Source organism: Vombatus ursinus, unplaced genomic scaffold (assembly GCF_900497805.2).
Source record: "Vombatus ursinus unplaced genomic scaffold, bare-nosed wombat genome assembly UNPS02009062.1, whole genome shotgun sequence".
Lineage (NCBI taxonomy): Eukaryota > Metazoa > Chordata > Mammalia > Diprotodontia > Vombatidae > Vombatus > Vombatus ursinus.
Genome location: NW_020948840.1, coordinates 2,155,923 through 2,181,118, shown reverse-complemented (window position 1 = coordinate 2,181,118; position 25,196 = coordinate 2,155,923). Strand labels below are relative to the sequence as shown.

The 25,196-nt window shown below is 36.1% G+C and overlaps 1 protein-coding gene across 1 annotated transcript in view; it reads left to right on the top strand.

The window, feature by feature from the left end:
- The window catches only part of NOL10 (nucleolar protein 10), a 112,032-nt gene extending 88,313 nt beyond the window's left edge, over positions 1–23,719 (top strand). The window contains exons 18-21 of the mRNA XM_027850587.1: positions 7,681–7,854; positions 8,123–8,370; positions 17,747–17,849; positions 22,758–23,719. Coding sequence (XP_027706388.1) covers positions 7,681–7,854; positions 8,123–8,370; positions 17,747–17,849; positions 22,758–22,877 — 645 coding nt within the window. The 3' untranslated portion in view covers positions 22,878–23,719. The remainder of the gene's footprint in view (positions 1–7,680; positions 7,855–8,122; positions 8,371–17,746; positions 17,850–22,757) is intronic.
- Positions 23,720–25,196: the final 1,477 nt, after the last annotated feature.

Below are 25,196 nucleotides of genomic sequence, written 5' to 3'. Positions count from 1 at the left end.
TTTGTGTTTACTTTTATTTAACTTTTTTTTGGGGGGGGGGGGTGAGACAATTGAGGTTAAGTGACTTGCCCGGGGTTATACAGTTAGTGAGTGTTATGTGTCTGAGGCCGGATTTGAACTCAGGTCCTCCTGACTCCAGGGCCAGTGCTCTATCCACTGCACCACCTAGCTGCCCCTCTTATTTAACATTTTAAGAAGTAACCTAGACATGGATAGAGATGGCATACTTGTCGGGTGTGCAGATGACACGAAGCTGGGAAGAATTGCTAACACACTGAATAACAGAGTCAGTATTCCAACAGATTCTAACAGGCTAGAGAATGTTGTACTAAATCTAGTAGGATGAAATTCAGTAGAGATGACTATAAGACCTTAAATTTGGATACAGAACTCCCCAGCTTTACCACTTTAAGATGAGGGAGTCATAGTTGTATAGAAGTTTGTCTGAATAAGTTTTGGGGATTTTATTTGATTTCGTGCTCAGCATTGTTGGTATGGCAGCAAAAACTACCACGGTGTTCTTGGACTGCATTAAGAGGGGCACAGCTTCCAGGGATAAAGAGATAACCTTTCCACATCTGATCTCACCAGGAGTACTGCTCCAGTTTAAGAAGGACATTGATAAGTTGGAACATATCCATGGAAGGGCGAATAGAATGGTGAAGGACTTGGAGATGTTTACCTTAGAGAATACTGGGAAGGCACATGATGTTCTCATCAGATATTTGAAAGGCTGTCTCTCTGTAGAAGAGTGAACGTGCTCTCTTTGGCCCCAAGGGCAGAATCAGAATCAGTAGGAGGAAGTTGCAGAGAGGCCAATTTAGACTTGATGTCAGGAAGAGCTGTCCAGAAGTAGGAAGGTATGCCTTAGAGGCGGTGGTCAGTTCCTCTACCTTGGAGAACTTTAAACAGGGGCTGAATATGTTATGATGGGGATTCCTCTCAGTTCTGGGTTGGAATAGATGGCTGCTGAGCTTCATACTTCATACTCTTTGATACTTTTGTTAAAATATTAAAGTATACTTCTGCTGCTCTCTCCAATCAGTTTTGGCAAATTCATTCACTACTCCCATAGTCCTTTGGTGTTAACACCTTTTATTCTGCTTGCATATACTTTGTACTTCAAAGGTTTTTTTCTTCTCAGCCCACTAAGTTACTTCTATTATTACATTCAAAAAACTAAAAAGCTTTATCTACATGTAGCCTTTCCTAAGTGAACAGAATTTATGCAGGGTTTACTCAGACACCCTGTCATGGCTTTTTTTCTGCTAGTATTCTTTAGTGTTTCAGTTTCTACTAATGGAATAATACTCTACTGCTTGAACATTTGCAAAGATCTGTTGACATTTTAGTTTATGTCTTTATAATCTTAACATGTATACATATTTAATTTGTAGATGTGTTTATAACATATATCTAAGCATGCATATTACCGAGTAACACCGAACTATGTATGATGTAAATACTTATTGCCACCAACCAGAGGTTCTGGGCTGTTTGCTTTGCTCAAAGGATGCAATGTGATTTTAATGTCAGACAAAACTAAAAACTATAACTAACCTTAGAAAATGATATCATGTACTCCAAAACTAAATTTAAATTTGGGATGAATATGCTACCATATTTCTGAAATGTAACATCAACAGCTGATTTATGAGGAGAAATTTATATTTCTTTGTTCTTAGCAATATAGTGTGTTTGTGATGACTTATTTTGTTGTAACCTCTTAGACCCCAGAGGAGGGACCTTTCAAATTAAGATTTCATTTTAGTAGTTGTTTGCTTTGTGTACTTTTCAGCTCTGATGAAGAATTGGAAGTTAGAGCTTAGAGATCATTTAATTCAGTTCCTTAGTTTTATAGATAAGGAAACTGAGGCCCCCCAAATGTTGTGACTTGGCCAGGGCCCCAAAGGTAGCAGAACTGAGACTAAATAAAACCCAGGTTGTCTGACTCTGAAGTTCAATGTTTTTTCTGCTATGCCATCACAGTTTCATCTTCCTATCAACTCTATCCTGGTGGTCTAGACTTAAGAGTGCTTTGTTGATTGGGTTACCACAAGTTCACCATAATGAATAATTGAGTACAATAAATATATTTCCAGGCTCCTCTAACAGTAACTCATTAAAGAAATTATCTGTCTGCTGTTTGTAGTTTGAATGGGGGATGGTGATGAGGATCTTAGAAATTCTTTTGTTCTGCCATCAAACAGCATTTTTTACCCAGCTTTTGCATACTGTGAGTAGTGTTATTAGCAGTGTAGTCTGCCATATAAAATCCTAGAGTAAGAAACCATTACACTGGCTCATCCTTTTAAAAAATGAGATTTAGCTTTATGGTAGCTTGCTAACCCGAGTCAGTTCATGGATTCAGAACTAACAGTGCTAATGACCCAGAAAAATTCTGTTAATGGTCCCTATTCCCATTGAGAACCTACTGTTTTAGATAGTCTAATGATAAATTAGTATCTGCATATTAAAGAATTTTCTTTTCAGATTTTAAACAATAGATAACATGAAATATTTCTTACTCAAGTGAAACATTAAATCCATAAAAATCATTAGCTCTGCCTTTGAATTCTGCTCTTCAAAACTTTAGTAGCTTTAATAGTATTGATAGCACCTCATGATCTGGGATATAATGTTTTGGAAAACTGCACTGTTCAGTTTTGTTGAACTATGGGTCCATTTGAAACTCAATAAAGCAGTAAAATGAAGAGAGAATATGCTTGGGTGTGGCTTCCTTTATATTTCTGTTCCCAAATGTTGCCCATGTCACTCGGAAAGTATCTAAGTGACATATCTCAGGGGTAAAATAAGTATACACGTTATAGTTGTTAGTGAGTTACAACTGCAGCATGTGTGACTTGTCCCACTACTCCCTTAGGTATTATCAGACTTCCTTATTTCTGTGAGAACATTACTGTTTCCCTAGTCACTCAGTCTTGAAACATCTAAGTTATCTGTGATTCTGCCTTCTACCTCAGCATCACCAACCCCATACAATCAGTTACAATTCAGTATGACTTAGATCTGTCTCTTCCTTCCCATTCACACTGCCATCACTCTATTTCAGTACTTCAACTATTAGAACAGTCTTCTAAGCCGACATATTTTTTCTTTCTCCTATCAATCTTTCATTCAAATACCAACATAATATTTCTAAGTCATAAGTCTAACTATGACACTCTCCTGATCAAAAACCTAAAGTGGATCCCTGTTATTTCTGGCAGTGGTTTCTAACCCTTTTAAGTAGGACATCAGCTTGATTTAGTATGTTAGACTTGAAGTCAGGAGAAACCTGAGTTGAAATCCTACTTCTAAAGCTTACCTTTGTTATCATGGACAAGTCACTTAATCATTCTGAGTCTATTTCCTTACCTGTAAAATGTTTATGGTACTTTCAATTACCTACCCCATAGGTAGATTGTGACGATAACCTTGTTGTTCTTCTTGTTGTGAAGATAAAATGAGATAGTATGTATGTAAACCTGCTAAATAAATACTAGATTCAATAACTACTATTTTAATACCCCCTTTAGCCTTAAAAACTTCCTCAGACCCACTATATGAGTAGCTGTGCTCTTCATCTATTGATTTAGAAAATACATAGTGACAATAAAGGTTATGAATTATTCATCACAAAAGCAACTTCATACATTTAAAAATAGTAATACATATATACAAGACATTGTTTATTCAGTCTACAGAAGGTATGTTTGCATATGGATTCATTGACTCCTTGCAGTTACTCTGGGACTCTAGAGGTTAGGAACCAGTGATCTTTAGGATAAAATGCCCTTCTAAAACTTTCTCTGAACTACCTATTTGGGTTGATTTCCAGCATGATTAGACTATTAGCTATTTAATGAACTCAACCTATCTTCTCACTCCATGCATTCAAGAAGGCCAAATCCTTGGCTTGGAATTCTTCCTTCTAATTTCTTTGAGTCCTTATTTTCCTTAAAGATCAGGTAATGTGCGACGTCCTCAGTGTACTCTTAGCTGATCTCCCAGACTGAAAGTATTCTTTCATTTCTCAAAGTTTTCTATGGTACTCTCCTTCCTCCCTGTAACTTCCCATCTCATATTATTCGTCTCTGTTAAGAAGAGGATTCATGTAATTTTCTGTCTTTGTATCCCAGTGCCCATCACACTCCCTTGTATATAGGGATAGAGACTAGATTTATGATTCCATTAGTATTAGGAACTCAGTGGATGTGGGGTTTTGCAGGTCTGCAACTTAAAGCCTTAGAGAATCTCCCAGCACACAGGGGTTAGGGACCTGCCTTGGGTCATTCAGGCAAGATAAGTCAGAGCCATGACTTTAAGCCACGTCTTCCTGCGTCTGAGGCTGATTATTCATCATCATATTCTGCTACCTTTCTGCCTTGCACATAGTACACACTTAATAAATATTTGAATGATTGAATCAAATAGCAAGGTGAGAGTCAAGTCATACATATGAACCATTAAGATACCTCTTTATCAAAGTATTAATTTAATCAAAAAAACTTTGGAGCAGCCTACCCATAGTAAAGCATAGCACCTAGTCACTGGAATCGTAAAAACTGGTCCAGGTTTGAGCCCTTTATTTTTCTCATTTATTTTCTTTTTATTCTGAACTGAAACACCGAAAACAATAAGTATTTCCATACACAGTTTAGAACAGGAGAGGATTGTACGTGAAACAGTGAATCTCTATTTTGTAGAACTTCCATTAAGTAAATAATAAATTCAGCATGTATCTTCTAAAGCTGACATTTTTCCTAATTTCCATCCACTGAGGTGTAGAAGTTTAGGTCATTTGTTCTGTGTGTGTGTGTGTGTGTGTGTGTGTGTGTGTGTGTGTGTGTGTCCACCTTTCTTTGGCTTATCTGATATTAGAATGAGAGTAATAGCTTGGCACCTTTGTGCCACAGTACAGTGTATGACTGATCTGTTCCTTTGGCAACTGTTTTTTTAATGGCAGACATTGTCATATCAGATATCTCTAGGCCATAGGTGTTTCTTGGCTGGGTGTCTATGCCTGAGCTGTGCATACAGCTTCAGAGATGATTAAACACCATTTCAGCTATCAAAATAATAAATCATCACTCCAGGGGTAAAAAGAATATTAATGTTTGTAGGCTATTATTTTGAGCCAAATCAGTTAGAACATTTAAAATGTTATCATTTTTAGCCTTTGCCTTCCTAACTGAGAAGTGCTAACCTTTATTTTCATATATTATTTTATATTTAATTTAATTGATTAATGTTCATAAATAACACTCTTGTGTATAAAGGGATATGAGAAAGTAGAAAAAAAATCATTTAATTCACAGGTCATATAAATGTATCTCCCATGGATTATATACAGTAAGTACTTTAAAATAATCTTTCCCATAAATTTTTCATCAATGACAAGTGATTTTTTTTTTTTTTACTCTCTGTGTTGAGTAAACCAGGCATCCATAAACTGGGAACATTTCTGACTATCCTCTTATATTTTTAGGCTTTCAAGACAGCTATATAAACAAATAATTAGATGAGGAAATAATATTTTTGCAGCTGGGTGAAAAAAAAACATTTTTTCATTTTTTAAATCTTCATTTAAAATGTAATGGTCTTAAGGTTTTTAAAAATCCCAAAACAAGTTAAAAGTCATCATATCTTATTAGCATCATGATTAGAGAATACCAGTTATATTTACTCTCAGAATATTTTTTTCTGATGTAATGATTTTTGCTGAACATAATGATTATATGACAACTTTGTGGTATTTAGTAAGCTGACATGTTAAAAATTTTTTCATCATTTAATTGGATTTTTATTATTTTCTTAAGAAAATGTGCGTTATCTAGTAGAAAGGAACAGAACTAATAGGAGGCCTGGTATTTAATTCTAACTCTATTATTAACTGACTTTATAGAAACAAAGGCATATGATTTTACCCCCACTGAATCTTGGTTTTTCCAGTAGTAAAATTCAGTTCAACGGATATTTTACTATTATTTGCAAAGCATTTGCTGGGGCTTGGGTAAAAGAGTAATAGATGAGATATCAGCTCTGCTGTCCAGGAGTTTATAAGTTGATCAAAAGACATGTATGGGAGTGGGAGCTAAATGCATGTAAGAGATCAGAGCACAATGAAATGCAGAATTTGAGAAGCTAGAATTCATTTTTAGTTGAGGGGATCTTGAAAGCTTTTTAGAGGAATCTGGGACTATATGATCTCTGAATGGCCATCTAGTTCTGTAACTGAAAATATGCAAATTCCTTTTTCTAATGATATTGTGGAATTTCACAAAGATCAGTCTGTCTTACAAGTGTATTCTATGTGACAGCTGCTTACCATGTCCTGGTTGCCAATTTTTTATTTGGATTTGAATTAATCAGTAGCACCTCACCTATCAGGAGCATAGCTGAAAACCAGAAGTGACCAAAACTAGGCTTTCAGCTAGCCAAAATAGATAAAAGGTTCATATATTTTTATTCGTAACAGATGCCCTACCTTAGAACCATTCTACATTAGTTTTACATCTATTTCTAATAGACATAGTAATATGATGTCCTGGTGCACTGCAGATTGAAAGCAATTTTATTGGTGGTTTAGGTGCTGGGAGTGCTGGGAGTGTAAGGACTTAAAGTGAAAGTAGCTAGAAGCAATATGTGATAACTAGTGAGGGGACTTCAGGGAGCTGATGCAAGAATTCAAAGTGTTTATAGCAGCCTAGGCTGTTATCTAGAGAAACTAACAGCTCTTCTCTTAAGAGTAGATGCTGAGGGCATCACTGTGTACTGTCGTGAATGTTAATAATTGTGACCTTGGGTCATCAAGTAAACATCAAAGAATACTAAGTATCATCTGTTTAAAAAGGCAGGGGTACACATGCACACATATACATACATACACATGCATATGTACATTCATACATACATATATTTTAGAAAATTTTCATTTAAATTAAATAAAAATAGTTGCTATCAGGAACACATGGCTGCTTAAAACAATTGTTTCTCCAAGGGTTGTACATAATAACAACAATTGATAAGAATATAGTGCTTTACAGTCTAAGAATACTCTGTTTCCTGATTGCCAGTGTTTTTCAGTACAGAATGTATAGGATCTAAAACCATATACTTTGAAAATAAATGAGATAAATTGGTGAGCCTGTTGTATGGAATAATATTTCTAAAGATTTCTAAATCAGTGTTCCTGTGTATTTTATTTTTTTTCTGTCAGCCTCAACTCTCTTTTTAATGCAGTATTTAACTACTAATATACCAAAATTTCATGATTCACAAAAATATATTTTTTCCATTAATAATGTTACTTGAAGAATAATTCTGTCTTATATCTGTATTATGTTCTACATATTGAGTGGAAAAAAAAAAGCATTCCCCTACATAGGTGCAAATTGTTAGATCTGATCAGTGAAGACTGAGCAGCATTGATTAAGAAGTTGATAAATTGGGTTGTTTCAGTGGTGGGATTTAAAATTTAGGGACATTTGGAAAGTTCTTGAAACTACTTCTGAAGGGGTTTGGTAATTATTAAGTAATGTTGGCCTTGTGCAGCTTTTTGCCTTATTGCCATTAAAAATCATAATTGAAATTTTTATAAGTGATTTTGTCTAGCTCCATTTTCTTCTAAAACTGAATTTAAAACGTGCCAGTCACTTCTCTCTTTCTCTTTCACAGAAATTACCAAATATTCTTACTGACGATCGATTCAAAGTTATGTTTGAGAACCCTGATTTCCAGGTGGATGAACAGAGTGAAGAATTTAGGCTTCTGAATCCACTTGTTTCAAAAATAAGTGAAAAAAGAAAGAAGAAACTAAAACTCTTAGAGCAACAGGAATTCCTTGAACAAGTAATGTACCCATTATTTCATATTAATGAGAATTTTTATGCAATAAATCTGTAGAGCAAGGAAGAACTGTAGACTGTGACTGAGAAATTATTTCAGACAATTCTACCTGTTTTATTTGACAGTATTTTTATTTAATTATAGCTTTCTCTTAAAATTGGAGCATAGTAGAAGTTGTCACATATTCTAATTGGACAAATGCTAATAAAAAAAAAAGAACTAGTTCCTATTTAGGGGAAAAAGTGGTGCCTCTAACTATTTCTGTCTTCAGGAAGAGGAGGAAGAACCGGAAGGAAAACCAAGTGATGCAGAAAGTTCTGAGACTTCAGATGATGAAAAAGACTGGGTTGAAGAGGTCAGGAAACAGCGCAAACTTCTCCGCCAAGAGGAAAAACTCAGGTGGCAGGAAAGGCTCAAGGAGGATCAGCAAACAGTGCTGAAGCCCCAGTTTTTTGAGATCAAAGCAGGGGAGGAATTCAGAAGCTTCAAGGATTCTGCAAAAAAGCAGAAACTAATGAAGTAAGTAACATGTGGGGTTGACGTGTGGTCAGGGCTCCAAATGGTTTATAGGTGGCACATTGCCTGTTCAGTCCCCTTGAATAGTAATATTTATTCCATGTACATATTTTTTGGTGGAGGCCAAGTGCTCTTTAGCAAAAGGCTTTAGGAAACATTAAAACACAAGATATTAAAATGTTTTAAAATCTCAAAAGCCAAGTTCATGGATACTTAAAGTTGGAACGGACAGTAGAAATTGTCTGTCTTTACTCAAAACATCATTTCCAAGTGTTCGTCTTGCCTCTGCTTGAACACTACCAGTCATAAGGGACTCTACCTCACCAGAAGTCCTGCCTAATTTTTACAGAATTCTTCCTTACATTGAGACTAAGTCTTCCTCTCCATAGCATTGACCCATTAGTTCTAGTTGTTCTCCCTGAGATCAATTAGAATATGTCTTTTCCGTCTTCTAGGTGAGAAACATCCAACTAAATAAGTACTTTTTTTCTTGTCCTCCTCTCTCTTTTACCCCAAGTTCTGTCATTGATTCATTTACCAGTAGGGTAGTCAGCATAAAGCTACTTTTGTGATATCCTAGAGACAGAACATAGTAATTTAGGAGCTAACTAATTCTATACTTTCTGTAGAAAATAATCTTATTTTTTATTGGGACCACAATCTTTACTGTTTCTTCTCATTTTACCCGTTTTTTCTGAGGATATATGAAGAAATTTATAAGGCGCTTGGAGGTCATTAAACAAATAGAAACTAAACTCAAGATGGTGGCATTATTTGATTATTCATGTCACTTCCAGTGGACATGAGAGTCTTTTAGGTAATCCAATTCCAAATTATGTGTGGACTTTAAAGTGTTGACCCATCTCTAATTTCAAGCAAAGAAATTTGTCACACACAAGAATGAACTTTTTGGTAAGAATCTGAAGATTTGGGAAAGAAAACAGAGTTAGGAGGTAAAGGAAAATTAAGGCTAAAGATGTAAGGCTAGGATTATAGGAATGATGATTGATGTATACCTTGTTCTTCCTACCTCGTCCTTCACCATCATTTAACTTATTTTAGTTTGGCACTTGCTCAACTTCTCACCTCCAGCCATTTGGAGGGAATAATTTGAAAACTGCTAGCATGTCTTCCCTAAAACACTATGCATTCATGTTTCAAATGTCTGAACTAAGACAAGGTTAAGTGAAGATAAGAGACAGATTCTCTTACGCTAATTTTTAACTTTATCTCTCACTTAAAAATCTAGGTTTCTGGTATGTCAGAAAACATTCCATGTTTGTAAACCTCAGTAGCAAATAGTAAGCTCATTTTCAGTAAGTTAGAAGGCCACTAATCCCTTTTCTACCTTCTATAGCTATAGATTTTTCTATAACCTGACATTTTTTTTAAAACCACTTTTTTCTACAATGGTATATTTATTCTGTGAATTGAATTTATCTGCTAAATTGTAAGAATTAAGAAATTATACTTCATAGAACTGCTGAAAAGAGTTTGCTTTAGATTCTCAACCATTATTTTTCTCATGTAACCTTTCAACTAGGACTACATGAAAGCAAGTGTTTACAGACTGTTTTGTCATAAGAGGCCAAGATTTGAAGGGTGGGCTGCATAACTGATCACATTGCCATTCTTCCTGCTAAGTTTTGATAGGACGTTAATGTCTTAAAAAATGGGAGGCATAGACATTAAGTATAATCGGTACATACAACAACAATAAAGAATGTTTTTCATAAAAGCCCCACCTCTTGTCTCTATTGTGCAGAAGAACCATAGTCTTCAAAAGGCTGTGTATGCCAGTGGAGGAAAAGGCCAATCTGGAAAGTCTTTAAATATGGGCCTGGCATTAGGCCACAGCTCCTGTTTGAGGACCAGCCTAATGGTCTCTTTAGAGAGCTTGAATTCCAAAAGGTTCGTCACCAGGGGTGTTATGAGATAAACAGCCCTTATCCCTTCTGTTTCCTACATGATAATGGCAGAATTGTGGAAGAGAAGAGGATAAGCATAGTGTGAATCAAGTGTGTGAAAGATAGTTTAAATATTATGTTTTGCCGTTGTTATCACCTTCTTGTAGAGTAAGTCCATGCTCAAAGCAGCCCTGACAAATAACTGTTGACCATTTTTCTTTTAACAAAAAAAAAAAAAAAAAAGTAAAGAGATATCTCCGTTTACTTTTGTAGCACAACCTAAAATTTCGTTCTCCTTAGGTCTAACCTCAGTTTTTCCTTCTTTGATTTATTCCCATTCTATTTTTTACCCTGTAAAATGTCATTTCTCATATTTTAGATCCTTTTCTCCAAATACCTCTTCTCATTACTAAGCAGTTCTAATCCTTTTAGCCTCGCTAATTGTCTAAAGACAGTTACATTGAATTACTGCTTTTCAAATATGACTCTACTTCCTCCAAGATTCAGCATTTAAGTTATGTTTTATTCCTAGTGTGCTTTCAGTGAGTTGTAGAATAGTGCAGTACCATAGGCTGCTAAGCCCTATATTAGGCCCCAAGTTCTAGGAAAGCTGCACAGTAGCAGTTATTTCACTTGTCCTAACTGATTTCTTTTTTCTATTACAACTGAACATTTTCAGTGTCCCCACATTTTTACAGCTTCTGCATCTGCTCATATTTTTAATTGCCTCTGACTGAAATGGCACTCGTGCAGTCGTGCTTTAGAATTGCTGGTTAGCAGCCACACTCTAAATTGACTTTCAAAGAGAGAGAAGTGGAACTTTCTTTAATGTAGATATCTCAGTTACATAGTCCCTGTCAGTGTTTGATCTCTTGCCATGGTTCATTCTGAAGCTTAGCTTGCCTTTCCAAGTAACCCAGACGAAACAAGTTTTTACAAGTGTTCATTGAAAGCACATTGGAAAAAAAAAAGAATTTAAATATCTGATCATAGAGGAAGTAAGGTCATTCTTGAAAGACAGTAATTTTATACCATTTACTTGAAAAATCTTAATTTTCACAAATTATTTTCTATGAAACATTTAGTCCTAATAACTCCATATTCACTTACAGTTCCTATGATGTGTGAATAGAGTAAGATCCTAAAGAAAATATGATGGTTGAGGACTGTGCTTGGGCAAGGGTAATTCACTGCCCTGCTGCAGCCACATTTGTGACCATAGCCTCACCAAAAAGAAAGGATTCATTCTCATTGCTTTCATCATATATAAGATTAGCAGTTGAAGAACAATTAGGAAAAGTTTCTCGTGCAGATCTTTTGAATCAGGTAAGGTCTAACACTGGTCTGAAAAGCAGAAATTCTCAAATTCAATCTTGGCTTTAGACTTGAATCCCTATGTGACCTGAGGCAAAACATTTAGCATCCCCCCCCCCCCCAAGGGATAAATACTTATGTCTCAGGGATGTTGAAAGGATTAATTATTTAGTCTCTAAAAAAACTTTGAAGATGAAAAGTACATTAAAAGTGCTTCTTAACAACATTATTGCTTAGGAAAAAAAACTACCACTTTATGCCAACCACATCCCAAATTATATGAAGGAGAGACGTTAGTACATTACTACTTGAAAATTGTAGCTAAATTTCCCAAGGTATAAGTGTTTTAAGTTTATTCACATGTGGATTTGGGAACTGTATTCAAAGTAATTCACCTGGAAGAGATTACTTAGTGGAAAAGAAGACCCATTCTCAAGAACCAGGTTTTGCAATTATACTTAATCAGATTAATTCTAGCCCTGGAGGGTGCAGCTGTATACTCTCTAAAGCCATGCTAGGGGTGCAGGAAAACCCGTTTATTGCTCTTGGGAGGAAACAGGCCTTTCACACCTTTAGACTATTGATAAGTGCTCTCTGTACTTCAATATGAGGATTGGAGAATCAGAGAATATTATTTTATCCTTTCGTATTTAATGGTTACAAGTAAATGTTAAGAGGCAGTGTGGTACAGTGGATAATAGCAGCCTTGGAGATCAGGGTTTAGGTTCCACATCTGGCTTACAGTAACTGTATGACCCTGGGCAAGTCACTGAACTTTTCAGTGCCTCAGGCAGCTCACTAAAACTGCATTAATTGCTCATCTGCATTCATTAGCTAAGAGATTTCCTCTTGGGAATTCCCTAAACCAAGCATCTGGTCTGCCCCAAAAAAGGAGTTGTTCTAACCTTAAAAGATAATATCTTTGCTGTGGAGGCAGAGGACCTGGGCAAATACTTGCTCTACTACTTACTGTCTTTCTGGGCTTTAGTTTTAAAATGAAAGCTTCTTATCTTTGGGCCCAGTGCAGTTTTTCCCCATAAACCAAGTTAGTGAAAGGTGTCATTGTGTCTGACTAGACAAAACTGATTTTTCAAGGAAGTGGAATTGAATAAATTTCCATAATTGGAGCACAGTCTAATCAATAAAATTTTATCAAGTCCCTTCTTTGTGCCAGGAACTGTGCAAAAACTGGAGATATAAATGAAAGCAATGACGATCTGCTCTCAAGGAACTTAGAATCTCTTTGTTTGTTTGTTTTGTGGAGAGGCAGTGGGGTTCAGTGACTTGTCCAGTGTCACAGTAGGGAGCAATTCGATTCATAACCTAATGGGGAAAGACAATCCATTCTAGGAAGCTGGAACGGGAGTGGGATGGGAAAGGAACACGATAGAGTAGAATGCAAAGGAGTGCAGCTTGGTGAGAAATGAGAGTTTCAGTACACCTATTCCTAAATGGAAAGGACTGGAGTAGTAGGCAGGTAATACTGAATTAGAGGACTTGTAAACTCTGATGAAGTTGTAAGTTTACTCTGTAGGGACTTTGGAAAAACCCAATCATGAATTGAAAATTATATTTAATCTAGAGAATATGATACAAATGTACCAAAAATGAATTCAAAACATATTTCTTACAAGGAAAACACCTGGAAAAGTAGCAATGAAAATACACTAATTCACTGGCAATGTATCAAATGATTGGTGCTCAAGTTTAATAGATACATTTTAACAATTTGTGCCAGTTATCAAAGTTGTTCTCTGCATTCCAAAGGACGTAAGAGTAAACAATTGAATAAGACTGGGCTACTACTTGTACTGTAGCCCCTTTATTTCTTTCTCTAGAGTGGCTTAGTATTTGTTTCTTTTGTAAGACATCAATGATTAATAAATACTATATGATCTTAACAGAAGACATAGAAATGTAAATGCCAGTGACCATCAAAGTAATTAAAGATGTAGGGATTACAGATCCATGGGAGAAGTTATAAAACCGTTGGTTGATCCCAGACATGTTTATCTTGTCAAATGTAAACTGGGCCCTGACTATATGACACTCCTTTCACTATCTATAATCACCCGCCTGTCACAGTTCCCCCCACAGTTGTTTCTAACCTTGTCTCTCCTCAATCCCCTAACTCAGGCCTGCACAACCTGCGGGTTTGTGGCCCTTGGTTCGCTTGCTGCATGCCAAGAGATTTTGGGTGGCCTGTGAAAAATGGAAAAGAAAACATGCTTTGTATGTAGAGGAAATCCTTTTTCGAGCTGCAGGCTGCCTGAGGGCTACAAGCGGCCTTTGCAGGCCTGCCCTAACTCTGCCTCCACTAGCTAAGCAGATGGCATTGACTCCTTTGATCAGAAAGCAGTCTGGCATGAGTTGCCTCACCTCTGTACCTTGGAATGTCTCCCTTCATCAGTCTTCTCTAGGGTCAGGGATTGAACTGGACTTCATCCTTGCTGAGGCAGACTCTCCTCTGACTATGGCCATGATTCCATCCACTGTCCCCACTCTGTTTTGAATCTTCAGTTTTGCTTTATTGGCTCCCCACTCTCCTGCTTAGCAATGTGTTTGGGTCTCCTCTGTCCTTAAAAAAAAAAAAAGAAACTACAACCTATTCCCTTTCCCTGTTGATGCCACTCAAATTAGTTCAATCTTTTCCTTCCCCTTCACTGCCACTTTCAAACAGAGAGTAGCCTATTCCTGCTGACTCCATTTCTTTATTACCCATTCGAATCTCTAACTCCAGTTCTGTTATCCTAGCATTTGGGTTTCTGCCTCCAGTATATTAATAAAACTGCTCTCAAAAGTCATGAATGACCACTTAATTATCATATTTAAAAACCTTTTCTCAGTCCTTATCTACTCTAAACTTCCAACAGCACTTGATACTGGGTTTTTTTTAATCACTTCTTTGTTGATATTTTCTTCTCTCTTTGCTTCCATCTCCTGGTTCTCCTTTTGCTGATGTGACTTCCTGTTTCTCTGTCATTCACAAGTTTATATTTCTTCCTCTTCCATAAATGTGGGTGTCCTCAGAGACTCTGTCCTTAGCCTTTTTTCCATAGTTTATCTTTTGATGATCTCATTTGATCCTATGGTTTCAACTAATGCTTTTATGCATATGATGCTCAGATCTATCTATCCAGCCCTGATCTCTCTTCCCTTGATACTACAAGTGAAATCAATATATCTTAAATTTCACTCATCATCTCCTTCCTTATTTTCCTATGGTATTAATAGTTCTCCCTAGACTCCTGAGTTCAAAATTTCAGTCATATTTAGCTTGTCTTCTTCTCATTTGCCAGTGCATACAGTTAATTGCCATATCCTGTTGATTCTACCTCTGAAATTCTTCTCCTGTCTTACGCTTTCTAATCTTAGGTCCATCTCCTTAATTCAGGAATGTATTGCCACTGGCCTAGACCATTATAATCACTTTTGAACTGTTTTTCTTGTTTCCAGTTTTTCTCTTTTCTAATGCATCCCTTTCATTATCTGACTAATCTTTGTATAGGTATGATCATACTAGTTCCCTGTTCAGAAATTGTCAATGACTTTTCATTGCCTCAGGATATACAAACTCACAGACTCATAGAAACTTAAGTTAGAAGGGCCTTTGGAGATCCCAACCTATGTTGAACAGAAATTCCTTCTATAGCAAACCAACTTGCTGTCTTTTGCTTGAGGACCTCCAGTGATAGGGAGCCCACTCCTTTCCCAAGCAGCCTCTTCCTTCTTGAAAAGCTCCTATTTCCTAAGGCTATAAGTTGCAGAGAGGATGCATTGGTAGGAGTTTCCTCTGAAATCACTTGTCTAATCCTTGTCCCTTTTCTTTCTCATCCTATTCTAATCATTAGGAAATATTTCCTTATATTGGGAAATAAAGCTTCCTCTTTGCCAATGTCCTTCCTGAAATGTGGCATTTAGAGCTAAACACAGTCTTCCAGATTTAGTCTGGGCAGGGCTCTGTAAAGCAGGACTATTTCTTCCCTTCATTATGAACACTGTATTCTCATGCCTTTTTTGATTGCCGTGACATATGGTAGCCACATTAAGCTTACAGTCCACTAAATCTCAAGATGATTTTTATATAAATTGTTGTCTAATGATATCACTCTAGTCTTGTATTTGTATAATTTATTCTATGAAACATTTTTAAGACTTTGCATTTTTTTTCCATTTAATTTCATCTTAGTATATTCAACCAATTATTTTAGCTAGTTCAGGTATTTTCAGATCTTTACTTTGTTCTTCAGCATGTTAGCTGTCCTTCTAAGAGATCTCCTTAGGCATTTAAGGCCAACCATAATGTGTCCTCAGCCTACTTTTCCAACTTTTTATCTTATTATTCCTTTTAAACACTGTACCTTCAAGCCAAACTGGACTGTTTCCCAGTGTGTCCTCTGTCATCTCTTTATCCATGTAGGTCAGCACCCAGGAACAAAATGGATACCCTGTACATCTCTGCTTGTTGAAACTTTTCTCTTCTGGTGCTCCAATTCACTAATAATAGGAGAAATGCAAATTAAAACAACCCTGAGATTTCACCTCAGATCCAGCAAATTGGCAAAGATGAGAAAAGATGGGAATTGTCAATGTTGGAGGGATTGTGGTATAATAAGCACACTAGTACATTGTTGGTAGAGCTGTGAATCATAGGACAGCCATTCTGGAAAAAACCTGAAATTACAAATAAAGTAACTCAAATGTTCATGCCCTTTGACCCAGAGATTCTCCTGTTAGACTTAAAACCCAAGGAGGTCTTTGATAAGGAGAAAGTAGCCATATACACCAAGTATTTATAGCAACTCTTTTTGTGATAGCAAAGAATTGGAAACCAAAGTAGATGTCCATCAATTGGGGGATAGTTAAACAAATTGTGGTACATGAATGTAATGGAATATTACCATGATGTGAGAAAATGGTAAATATTAACAACACAAAGAAGCCTAGAAAGATTTACATGATCTGATGCAAAATGAAGTAAGAAAAGCTAAAAACAGTATGCACAATGACTACAACAGTGTAAGTGGAAAGAACAGTTAGCACAAAACAATCAAAAGCGAATGTTGCAAAATTAAAAAGAACAAGCATGACTTGAAGGAAGAAATATGAGAATACATACCCATCCCTTTCCTTCACAGAGGTGGGAGGTTTTAGTATATTGCATGTATTTTCAGATTTGTTCATTGATTTTGCTGATTTTTTTTTCTTCTTAAAAATATCATTTATTATTTTTGATGGTTCTCTGAGAAAAGGCATGGGGAGGGATACTGGGAGAAGCTGTTGCTATATAAAACAAAAGACATTAATGAAATTATTTTTTATTTTTATTTTTTTTGCATGAGGCAGTGGGGTTAAGTGATTTGCCCAGGGTCACACAGCTAGTAAGTGTTATATGTCTGTGGCCAGATTTGAACTCGGGTCTTCCTGAATCCAGGGCCGGTGCTCTATCCACTGCGCCACCTAACTGCCCCAAAGAAATTATTTTAAAAAGAAAAAATTCTTTCTGCACAACCCAGTTCAGGTGCCATCTCTTTCATGAAACCTTTTCTTCCTTCCATAGGTAGAAGTAACCCTCTGCCTTTTGAATCTTTTATATCATTCTGTTTGATCTTTTCTATGTGCGTATCATACTATTTTTTAGCTGTTGGTCTTTTGACTCTAGTGTGAGTTTTTTGAGAGTGAGATTATGTCATTTACTACCTTTATATCTCATTACCAAGCATAGTACAGTGAAGATAGGAGACCCTTAAGAAACTTTGAATTGAATGTCTAGAGTATGAATAGTATCTATATTTTCTCTACTTACTGATTTTAATATAGGTGGTATCCCCAAAGTCCAGCATTTTTAAGCATTAATAATTTCGATAGCTTAAAACTACATTAAAACTTTTGGGACACCCTGGATGATACATGTATGGATATTTTTGGGGGGAGGCGGTGGGAGAGTAGTAGTTGGGATTAAGTGACTCGTCCAGGGTCACACAACTTGTAAGTCTCAAGTGTTTAAGACCAGATTTGAGTTCATGTCCTCCTGACTTTACGGCCAGTGCTCAATCCACTGCGCCACCTAGCTGCTCCTTGAGTATTCACTTTATTACATTTCATCGTGTTAAATCATAATTTGTTTCTTAATTTTTATTCATTCATTCATTTTGTAGAAAACCCCTTGAAGATCGTTTGCAGCTTGAAGCAAAGCTTGGGACTCTGAATGTATCGGATACAACTGTTGGCAGCAAACAGTTGACATTCACATTAAAGAGGGTAAGTTATTTTGACTTAATTTAAATAGCTTTTTTTAAAAAAAGGAAAGTAATATAGAGAATGAACAATTAGCACTATCAAACTTTCACAGAAACCTCTGGGATCATTTGGTTTATTCTTGACCTCATATCAGAGCCAGACCTCCCAGACTTTTCCCCTCCTGTGTAATGTACCATTTTCTATACCAATGTTTCATCTTTTTTCAGAGCTTTCTTGGACTATGAGCTCATTGACTAAAAGAAGTAGGGTCATGTGTTATTGGGGTCCTAGAGGATAGCACAAGACTGAGTGATTCAAAAATTAGGTATATCTTTTTTGGTTAGTAGTGAGCAAGCATGCTAGCAGTTATCCATCACTGAATTGCCATATGTGACTTAAAAGGATATCTTTTATTAGAACAGTAATGTGACCTATGGTATTCTGGTAAAATTTAATTTCATTAATGCCAAAAATAAAGAATAACCAGACTGGTCTAAGCCCAGCTCTTCTACTCACTGTCTCAGTGACCTTGGGAAACACACTTAACTCCTCTAGGCCTCAGTTTTCTTTTTTGTAAAATGAGAAGGCTGGATAAAAATGACTTTGAAGGTCTTTTCTAACCTTACATTCTATGTGTATTCTATTTTTATGTGTTGAAATCTTTGTTTTAACATTAAACACTGCCCTAAATTGATCTGCGCTTTTAATTGTTGAAGGCTTTTCAGTAATGATCTGAAGTTGGTACTTTTTTAAATTAAGTAGTTAAGGAGCATTGTTTTTAACAATACTATTGGTTCTTTTGCTTGAATCATTTATAGTGGTCATATCATAAATTTTATCCTTGGCTATTTCTGAAATTTCCCAGAGAAGATGTAGGTAGTTTAATAGCAGTGATAGCTTTCATTCTATGAGTTGAAAGGACCTTTTAGTTAAGACAGTCTATTTTGAAGGCAGAACTTATTTTCCCAAATAAGTCAAAATTTGTTTTTCACCCAAAGTGACTTCTTGTACCTATTACCTATTCCTTACAGCTTAATGCTCTTATCATAATTAATCATGGGCATTAACATAAAATCTTTATGTTCTCTTCAGAATTCAGGACACATTTTTGTTGGGATTAGAGCCATACAGTCCAGTGCAGTTGTGGGCAGGGGTTCTCCATTCACTTTTAGTAACTATTGTATACTGATGTGTTACTTCTTTATAATTCTTGGTAGTAGTGAATGCAACTCAGGACTCTTAAAGTAAAGTCTTTTCGTAAAATTAGAAAGTGATTTCCTAGACTATGTGTTCATATTTCATGATAAAGTGAATAACAGACCCTCCCAACACTGTTTTTATTTAATAAAAATTTTTTAAAAGATTTTTTAAAGGCATTATATCAAAACTAGACATAGATAGTGGATTTGTTAGAATTATTTTTGCAAATGATTGGGTTAAGGGTTGGGTCCTCTGGCTCCACCTACTTAAGAGTTGTGTTTTTATGGGTATGTGTTTTATGGGTAACCTCGCCTCATTTCCTTCTCTGCAAAATGAACATAATACTTGAATCATTTAGTTGTTCAGGGGAGAAATTGCTTTGTAAGCAAATAGTATAGACATGTTAAGTTTGAAATCATCTATGGAAAAATATGAACTAGAAATTAGGATAGGAAGGTGTGGGGAGGTTCAGTGTAGGAGGGGAGGCCCCCACTGGTGTTATGGAAGAATTGACCTAAGGCTGCTGTCTTCTAAAGGTCCTTTTCTCCATTGGCCCCAGCGTTAGACTGGACACACAGCATTCATTTAAATTGAAAGAATTCAGGGGGCAGCTCAGTGGCACAGTGGATAGAGCACTGGCCCTGGAGTCAGGAGGACCTGAGTTCAAATTTGGCCTCAGACCAAACACTTGACACTTACTAGCTGTGTGATCCTGGGTAAGTCACTTAACCCCAATTGCCTTACCAAAAAAAAAAAAAAAAAAAATCAAGAGAATTCAGAAATGCGTATTTTTTATTTTTTTTTTTGTTTTTTTTTTTTGGTAAGGCAATTGGGGTTAAGTGACTTGCTCAAGGTCACACAGCTAGTACGTGCGAAGTGTTTGGTCTGAGGCCGGATTTGAACTCAGGTCCTCCTGACTTCAGGGCCGGTGCTCTATCCACTGCACCACCCAGCTGCCCCATGTGTATTTTTTAAATGCCCATTGTGTGGGAGGCTTATGATTTAGAGGTGTAAGATCTTTTAGTCTTAATCCTTTACTTCACAAATGAATGCATTGAGGTCCAAACAGGAGAAAAGACCTGTCCCAGGCCTCATGATTAGGAAGCAGCTTTCTGAATTTCAGTTTGAGATGGAATTCAAACCCAAGTCTTCAGATTCTGTGTCCATTGAACTCTTTTGGCTGTATCACATAGATGTCTGTTATATTTTAGGTTAAATCTATATATCTTTCCAGTTATTCTTGATTTTAATTTATAAATGCCAACAAATTCCAGGAAACTTAAAACTTGTTCAGAGATTTTAGGGATGAAAAATGTATTTTAAATGGCATTAACCATGTGAAATTCATGAAAAAATTTACATCTTTAAAACAAATGATTTAGAGAAAGAAATGATTTAATGTATCATTTATCTAGGGACTGTGATTCCTGTGAATTTCTCCATCATATAGCTATACTCCTATTGTCATTCATGTTCCACCCTGATTCCTCTTCCTGAGCAGCTGATGGCAGCTGAAAACATGACAAACTCATTGGAGAAAAGAATTATGTGATTATCGAGTTTTAGAGATGGAAAGGATCTTGGAAATAATCTAATTCATTGACTCTCAAATTTTTGGTCTTAGGGCCCCTTTATGTATTTGTGGACCTCAAAGAGCTTTTGTTTTATGGGTTCTATCTATCAGTTTATCAATTGATATTATTGATTTTATCACTTTATTGATTTTTATCACATTAGAAATTAAAATGTCATTATTATTATCAAAATACATTTGCCCTCAGAATCCCCCAGAAAGGTCTCATGGATCTCAGGGATCTCTGGATCACACTTTGAGCATCACTGATACAATTCAATCTCCTTGTTTTGCACAAGAGGAAACTGAGGCCCAGAAGAGTCATCTCAGTGGTTCAGAGCAATACGTTTAATGATAGAGCTGGAACTAGAACCTGTTTCTGGCCAAAAACTTCATTCTAGTTATTTATTTTAGCATTCTCCAAATCTTTGTCTCATAGTGTTAATAATTAGTGATATTAACTCATTTAAATTTAAATCTCATTTGAATTCCTCTTGTGACCAAAAGGAAAGAAAAAGAACTTATCAATAACATGAGCTTGGGGGCAGCTAGGTGGCACAGTGGAGAGAGCACCAGCCCTAAAATCAGAACGACCTGAGTTCAGATACGGCCTCAGACCAAACACTTGACACTTACTAGCTGTGTGACCCTGGGCAAGTCACTTAACCCCAATTGCCTAAAAACAAAAACAAAACAAAACAAAAAAATAACATAAGCTGTTGCCTTTGTTGTAAAGGACATCTTCAATAATCTAGTGATGTAAATAGCATAACTGATTTCCAGTTGAATCATTTACAGATCAACAGATTTATAAGCTGATGGTTTAATTGACATTTATTAGCTTTACAAAGGACAATTCTGTGACTACTCTGTTTAGAAATGTGGTGTTCCTCTCAAGGTTTTTATGAGATTATTGTGAAGGGTAGCTGAGGAAGGATGGTAATCAACAATGGACAAAACTTCCATCTTCTGAAATTTCACTTAATTAAAGATTTCTCAACAATGTGCAAACTAGTCCTGGTAACTTGTAATACTATAGTTAGGCAGTCCACTTATATTTTCTGAGATAATTAAATTCAGTATAAATTTTCGTTTTGCAGGGAAAGTATTAAAGTCTAATGATAATTTATTTTTCTTAAAATTTGAAAAGAAAAGAGTCTTCTGAATTTAAAGCATCAAGCAGAACTGACTAGGGATGAATATAGGGAAAGAATTTTTGAAATAAAATTCAGCTCCTTTGATTGACATGTAAATCAAATTGGTTTTAGGCCCACTACAGGGTTAGTGAAATTAGGTTTTGTTTATAGCAAATAGACCAGAACTAATATAGTGAAATTAATATCATCCCTTTTAAAGTTGTACTCATGATAATGATATTAATAGTAATAATTGATACTTATTGTACTTTCAAGTTACTTTAAAGTTTGAAAATATGCTTCATATGCATCAACACATTTCAGTCTTCTAATAATCCTATGAGGTAGGCTTTACAGGTTCAATGAACCTCATTATACAAATGAGGAAAATGAGTTTCAGTTAAGTGATTTGTTAATTGTTGTACAGCTAGTGTTAAAGGCTAAATCTGAATCCAGGTCTAAAGTATTCACAGGATGTATTCACCCTGCTTGCCTTTTTTAGTTGGACGGTTGAATTATCAACTGAAAGAGCTGTAAAGGGCCAGAGAAATCATCCAGTCCGACCACTGCCATTTTACAAGTGAAGGAACTGAGGATCAGAGAGGGGAAGGGGCACAAGACACAGAAACAGAACATAGGTCTCCTGACTCCCTGTCCAGTGTTCTTTTCACACAACATGGCACCTTTCTTCCTCCTCACTAAAGGGCCTTTCTCTGTACTGCATGCTTATTTTAAAAATGAGTGATGCACTTACTAGCTGTGTGACCCTGGGCAAGTCACTTAACTCTGATTGCCTCACCTGAAAGAAAAAACAAAACCGAACTAGTGATGCAAATGTCTTTCCCTCTGTTGTCTTCCACTGCAGTGTTCTTTTCTAAGCAGAATCTAGCCTTGCCAACTTAAAATAGCCAGAGTTCAGTAATACTTCTACTAGCAAAGGAGGGTCTGTGGATTTGGGTAACTTTGGAAGGATATGTGGATCTTTCATTCCCTCTCCTTTTCTCCATTGAAATTTTTTAGTCTGAACAACAGAAAAAGCAACAAGAAGCTGAGAAGCAGCATCGACAAGAGAGAAAAAGACTTCGCCGTTCAGCCGGACACCTTAAGACTAAGCGCAGAAGAGGCCATCCCTTTCATTGATTGTAGAATTCCTGTCCCCAGCCTGCTGATTGTGAACTGTTCCTAAATATGCACAGTGGAGGTGGGAGGGGAAAAATGGAACTAAGTTTTACTGTTATTACAGGATATTAAGCAAAAGAATGAATTTTTATAACGCTATTTGTATTATTGAGACTTTTGTAGCTGTAAAGATATAACTCCTTTTCTACGGAAATCTGGGGTTTGGACTTCCATGGATCTGTATATATTAACTGGTTATTATACAATTTGGAATATGTTGTTTGTAGAAATTATTCCCAGCAACACATTATTTCTTTACTATAGTTTTAATCAAGTAAACTGAACTTTTTTCTTAAGCCTCCTGGAAAATGTACCATTACAAACTGAATTCATCTGAAGTGTTTATTCTGTGCCAAGGACTGAGTTCAGGGTTTGGTTCTTTTCTCTTAGAATGCTTGCTATCCCCCTCATAATTACATCATCTGGAAGCTATCCTTCAACTGTATGTCATGACTTTTTGGCCAAATTTGTGTTGGTATTTATATAAATCTAGGAGGGATAGAGAGGAGTGGAGTGTTTTTGTTATTGTTGTTTTGTTGATACTCAGATAATTGAGGGGAAAGTATGATATCAAGGAGTATGTTATACAACAAAGAGAACATGATCTGGAAATAAGTCATTATTCTTCTTACTTGCACATAGAAGTTTTCCGTAGTCCTTGGAACTTGGTGGAAGGCGAACTTTCTGGAAGAAACTGATTGAAATGAATACCCTTCAAATACGGAATTTACAGGGGCAGCTAGGTGGCACAGTGGATAGAGCACCAGCCCTGAAGTAAGGAGGACCTGAGTTCAAATTCAGCCTCAGACCAAACACTTGACACTAGCTGTGTGACCCTGGCCAAGTCACTTAACCCCAACTGCCTTAAAAACAAAACAAAACAAATAAGGAATTTACTTGAAGGAATTCTTCAAAGAAATTTTGAAAGTTAATTTTAATTTTTCAAGAGTTAAATGAATATTAAAATAAGGTCTGATATCTTTAAATACTTTTTATTTTCTTTATATTTAAGTGTTGCCTTTCCACTCTGGATCTTAGTACACTGAAAATATTGTTTTCTTTTCCCAGGTTATTTTTCCCACATACTCAGACTTACTACTCATATTTCCTTGAGGACAGGTATTTTACTTTCATGTTGTTCTATTAAGGAATTGGGAGCATGGGAAGAAATTGAGGTAGGTCTCGGAGTTAGAATATGCCTGATGATTGCAGCGATGAGGGGCCAATTATATTTCCATTGACTAAGAGTACAGACAGGTCTTTTGCAGCTCTCCAATGCTCCCTTCCTTTTGGGAAATGAAATGGGATGTGAGGGAGGCAGCAAGCTATATTATTGTTGTGTCGGCAGTCGTAGAAGCTTGGCAAAGACTTTAACTTCTCTGTGATAATAGGGTGTTACTGAGGTAATAGAATGGGTCAGTACATACTGGGTAGCACTGGGACTTGTCTTAAGGCCATAAGAACCCAGACAAAGTCACTCATCTTTCCTATGCAACAGACTCATAAGGGCCACCTCAAGTTGGCCTTTTGCCCCACTGCCTAAAGATTTAAAGAACAAAGCTGTGAAAAGTTAAAAATTTTAAATTGTATATTGCATAGAGCCTTTATAAAGACCTCTGTGTAGCTTTTGAACTTTTAATATATAAGCTTTAATAACAGGTTTGTAGATATGATAGAAACTTCCTGTAAATAATGCTTAAAGACATCAAAATTTCTTTTCATAGGTGACGTATGGAATTCAGTTCTGCTCACTAATGGACACTTTTTACCTTTTTGTCTACCTATAATAGACTTTTAAAAATAGTCATAGGATCCAAAATAAAGATATATTTTATAAGATGATTGTCTAGAATTTAAGTCATTTGCATATTTCTATCATATCTACAACATATTAAACTTTAAAAGTTATGAGATCTTTAAGAATATTCTATGATGAAGAGCAGGGGTGTCAAACTTGAAGCCCCTTCTGAACCAGATGAAATATAATTGGGAAATGTTTAACAAAATAAATAAAAATACAATACAACATAGATAATGTTAATTTGTGATTTTCTAAGTCAATAAACAGCCACAGGGGTCTATTTCTTTTGAGTGACATCACTGATTTAGAGCAGAGAGCATAAACGTAGAGTCAGAAAGACCTGAGTTCAGATCCCATCTCTGACATTTACTTGCTGACTGGCCTCTGGCCAGTTATTTAACTTCTCTGGGTCTTAGGTTCCTCATTGGTAAAATGAAGAGGTTGGGTTTGATAACCCTCTTAAGTCTCTTCCATTTCTT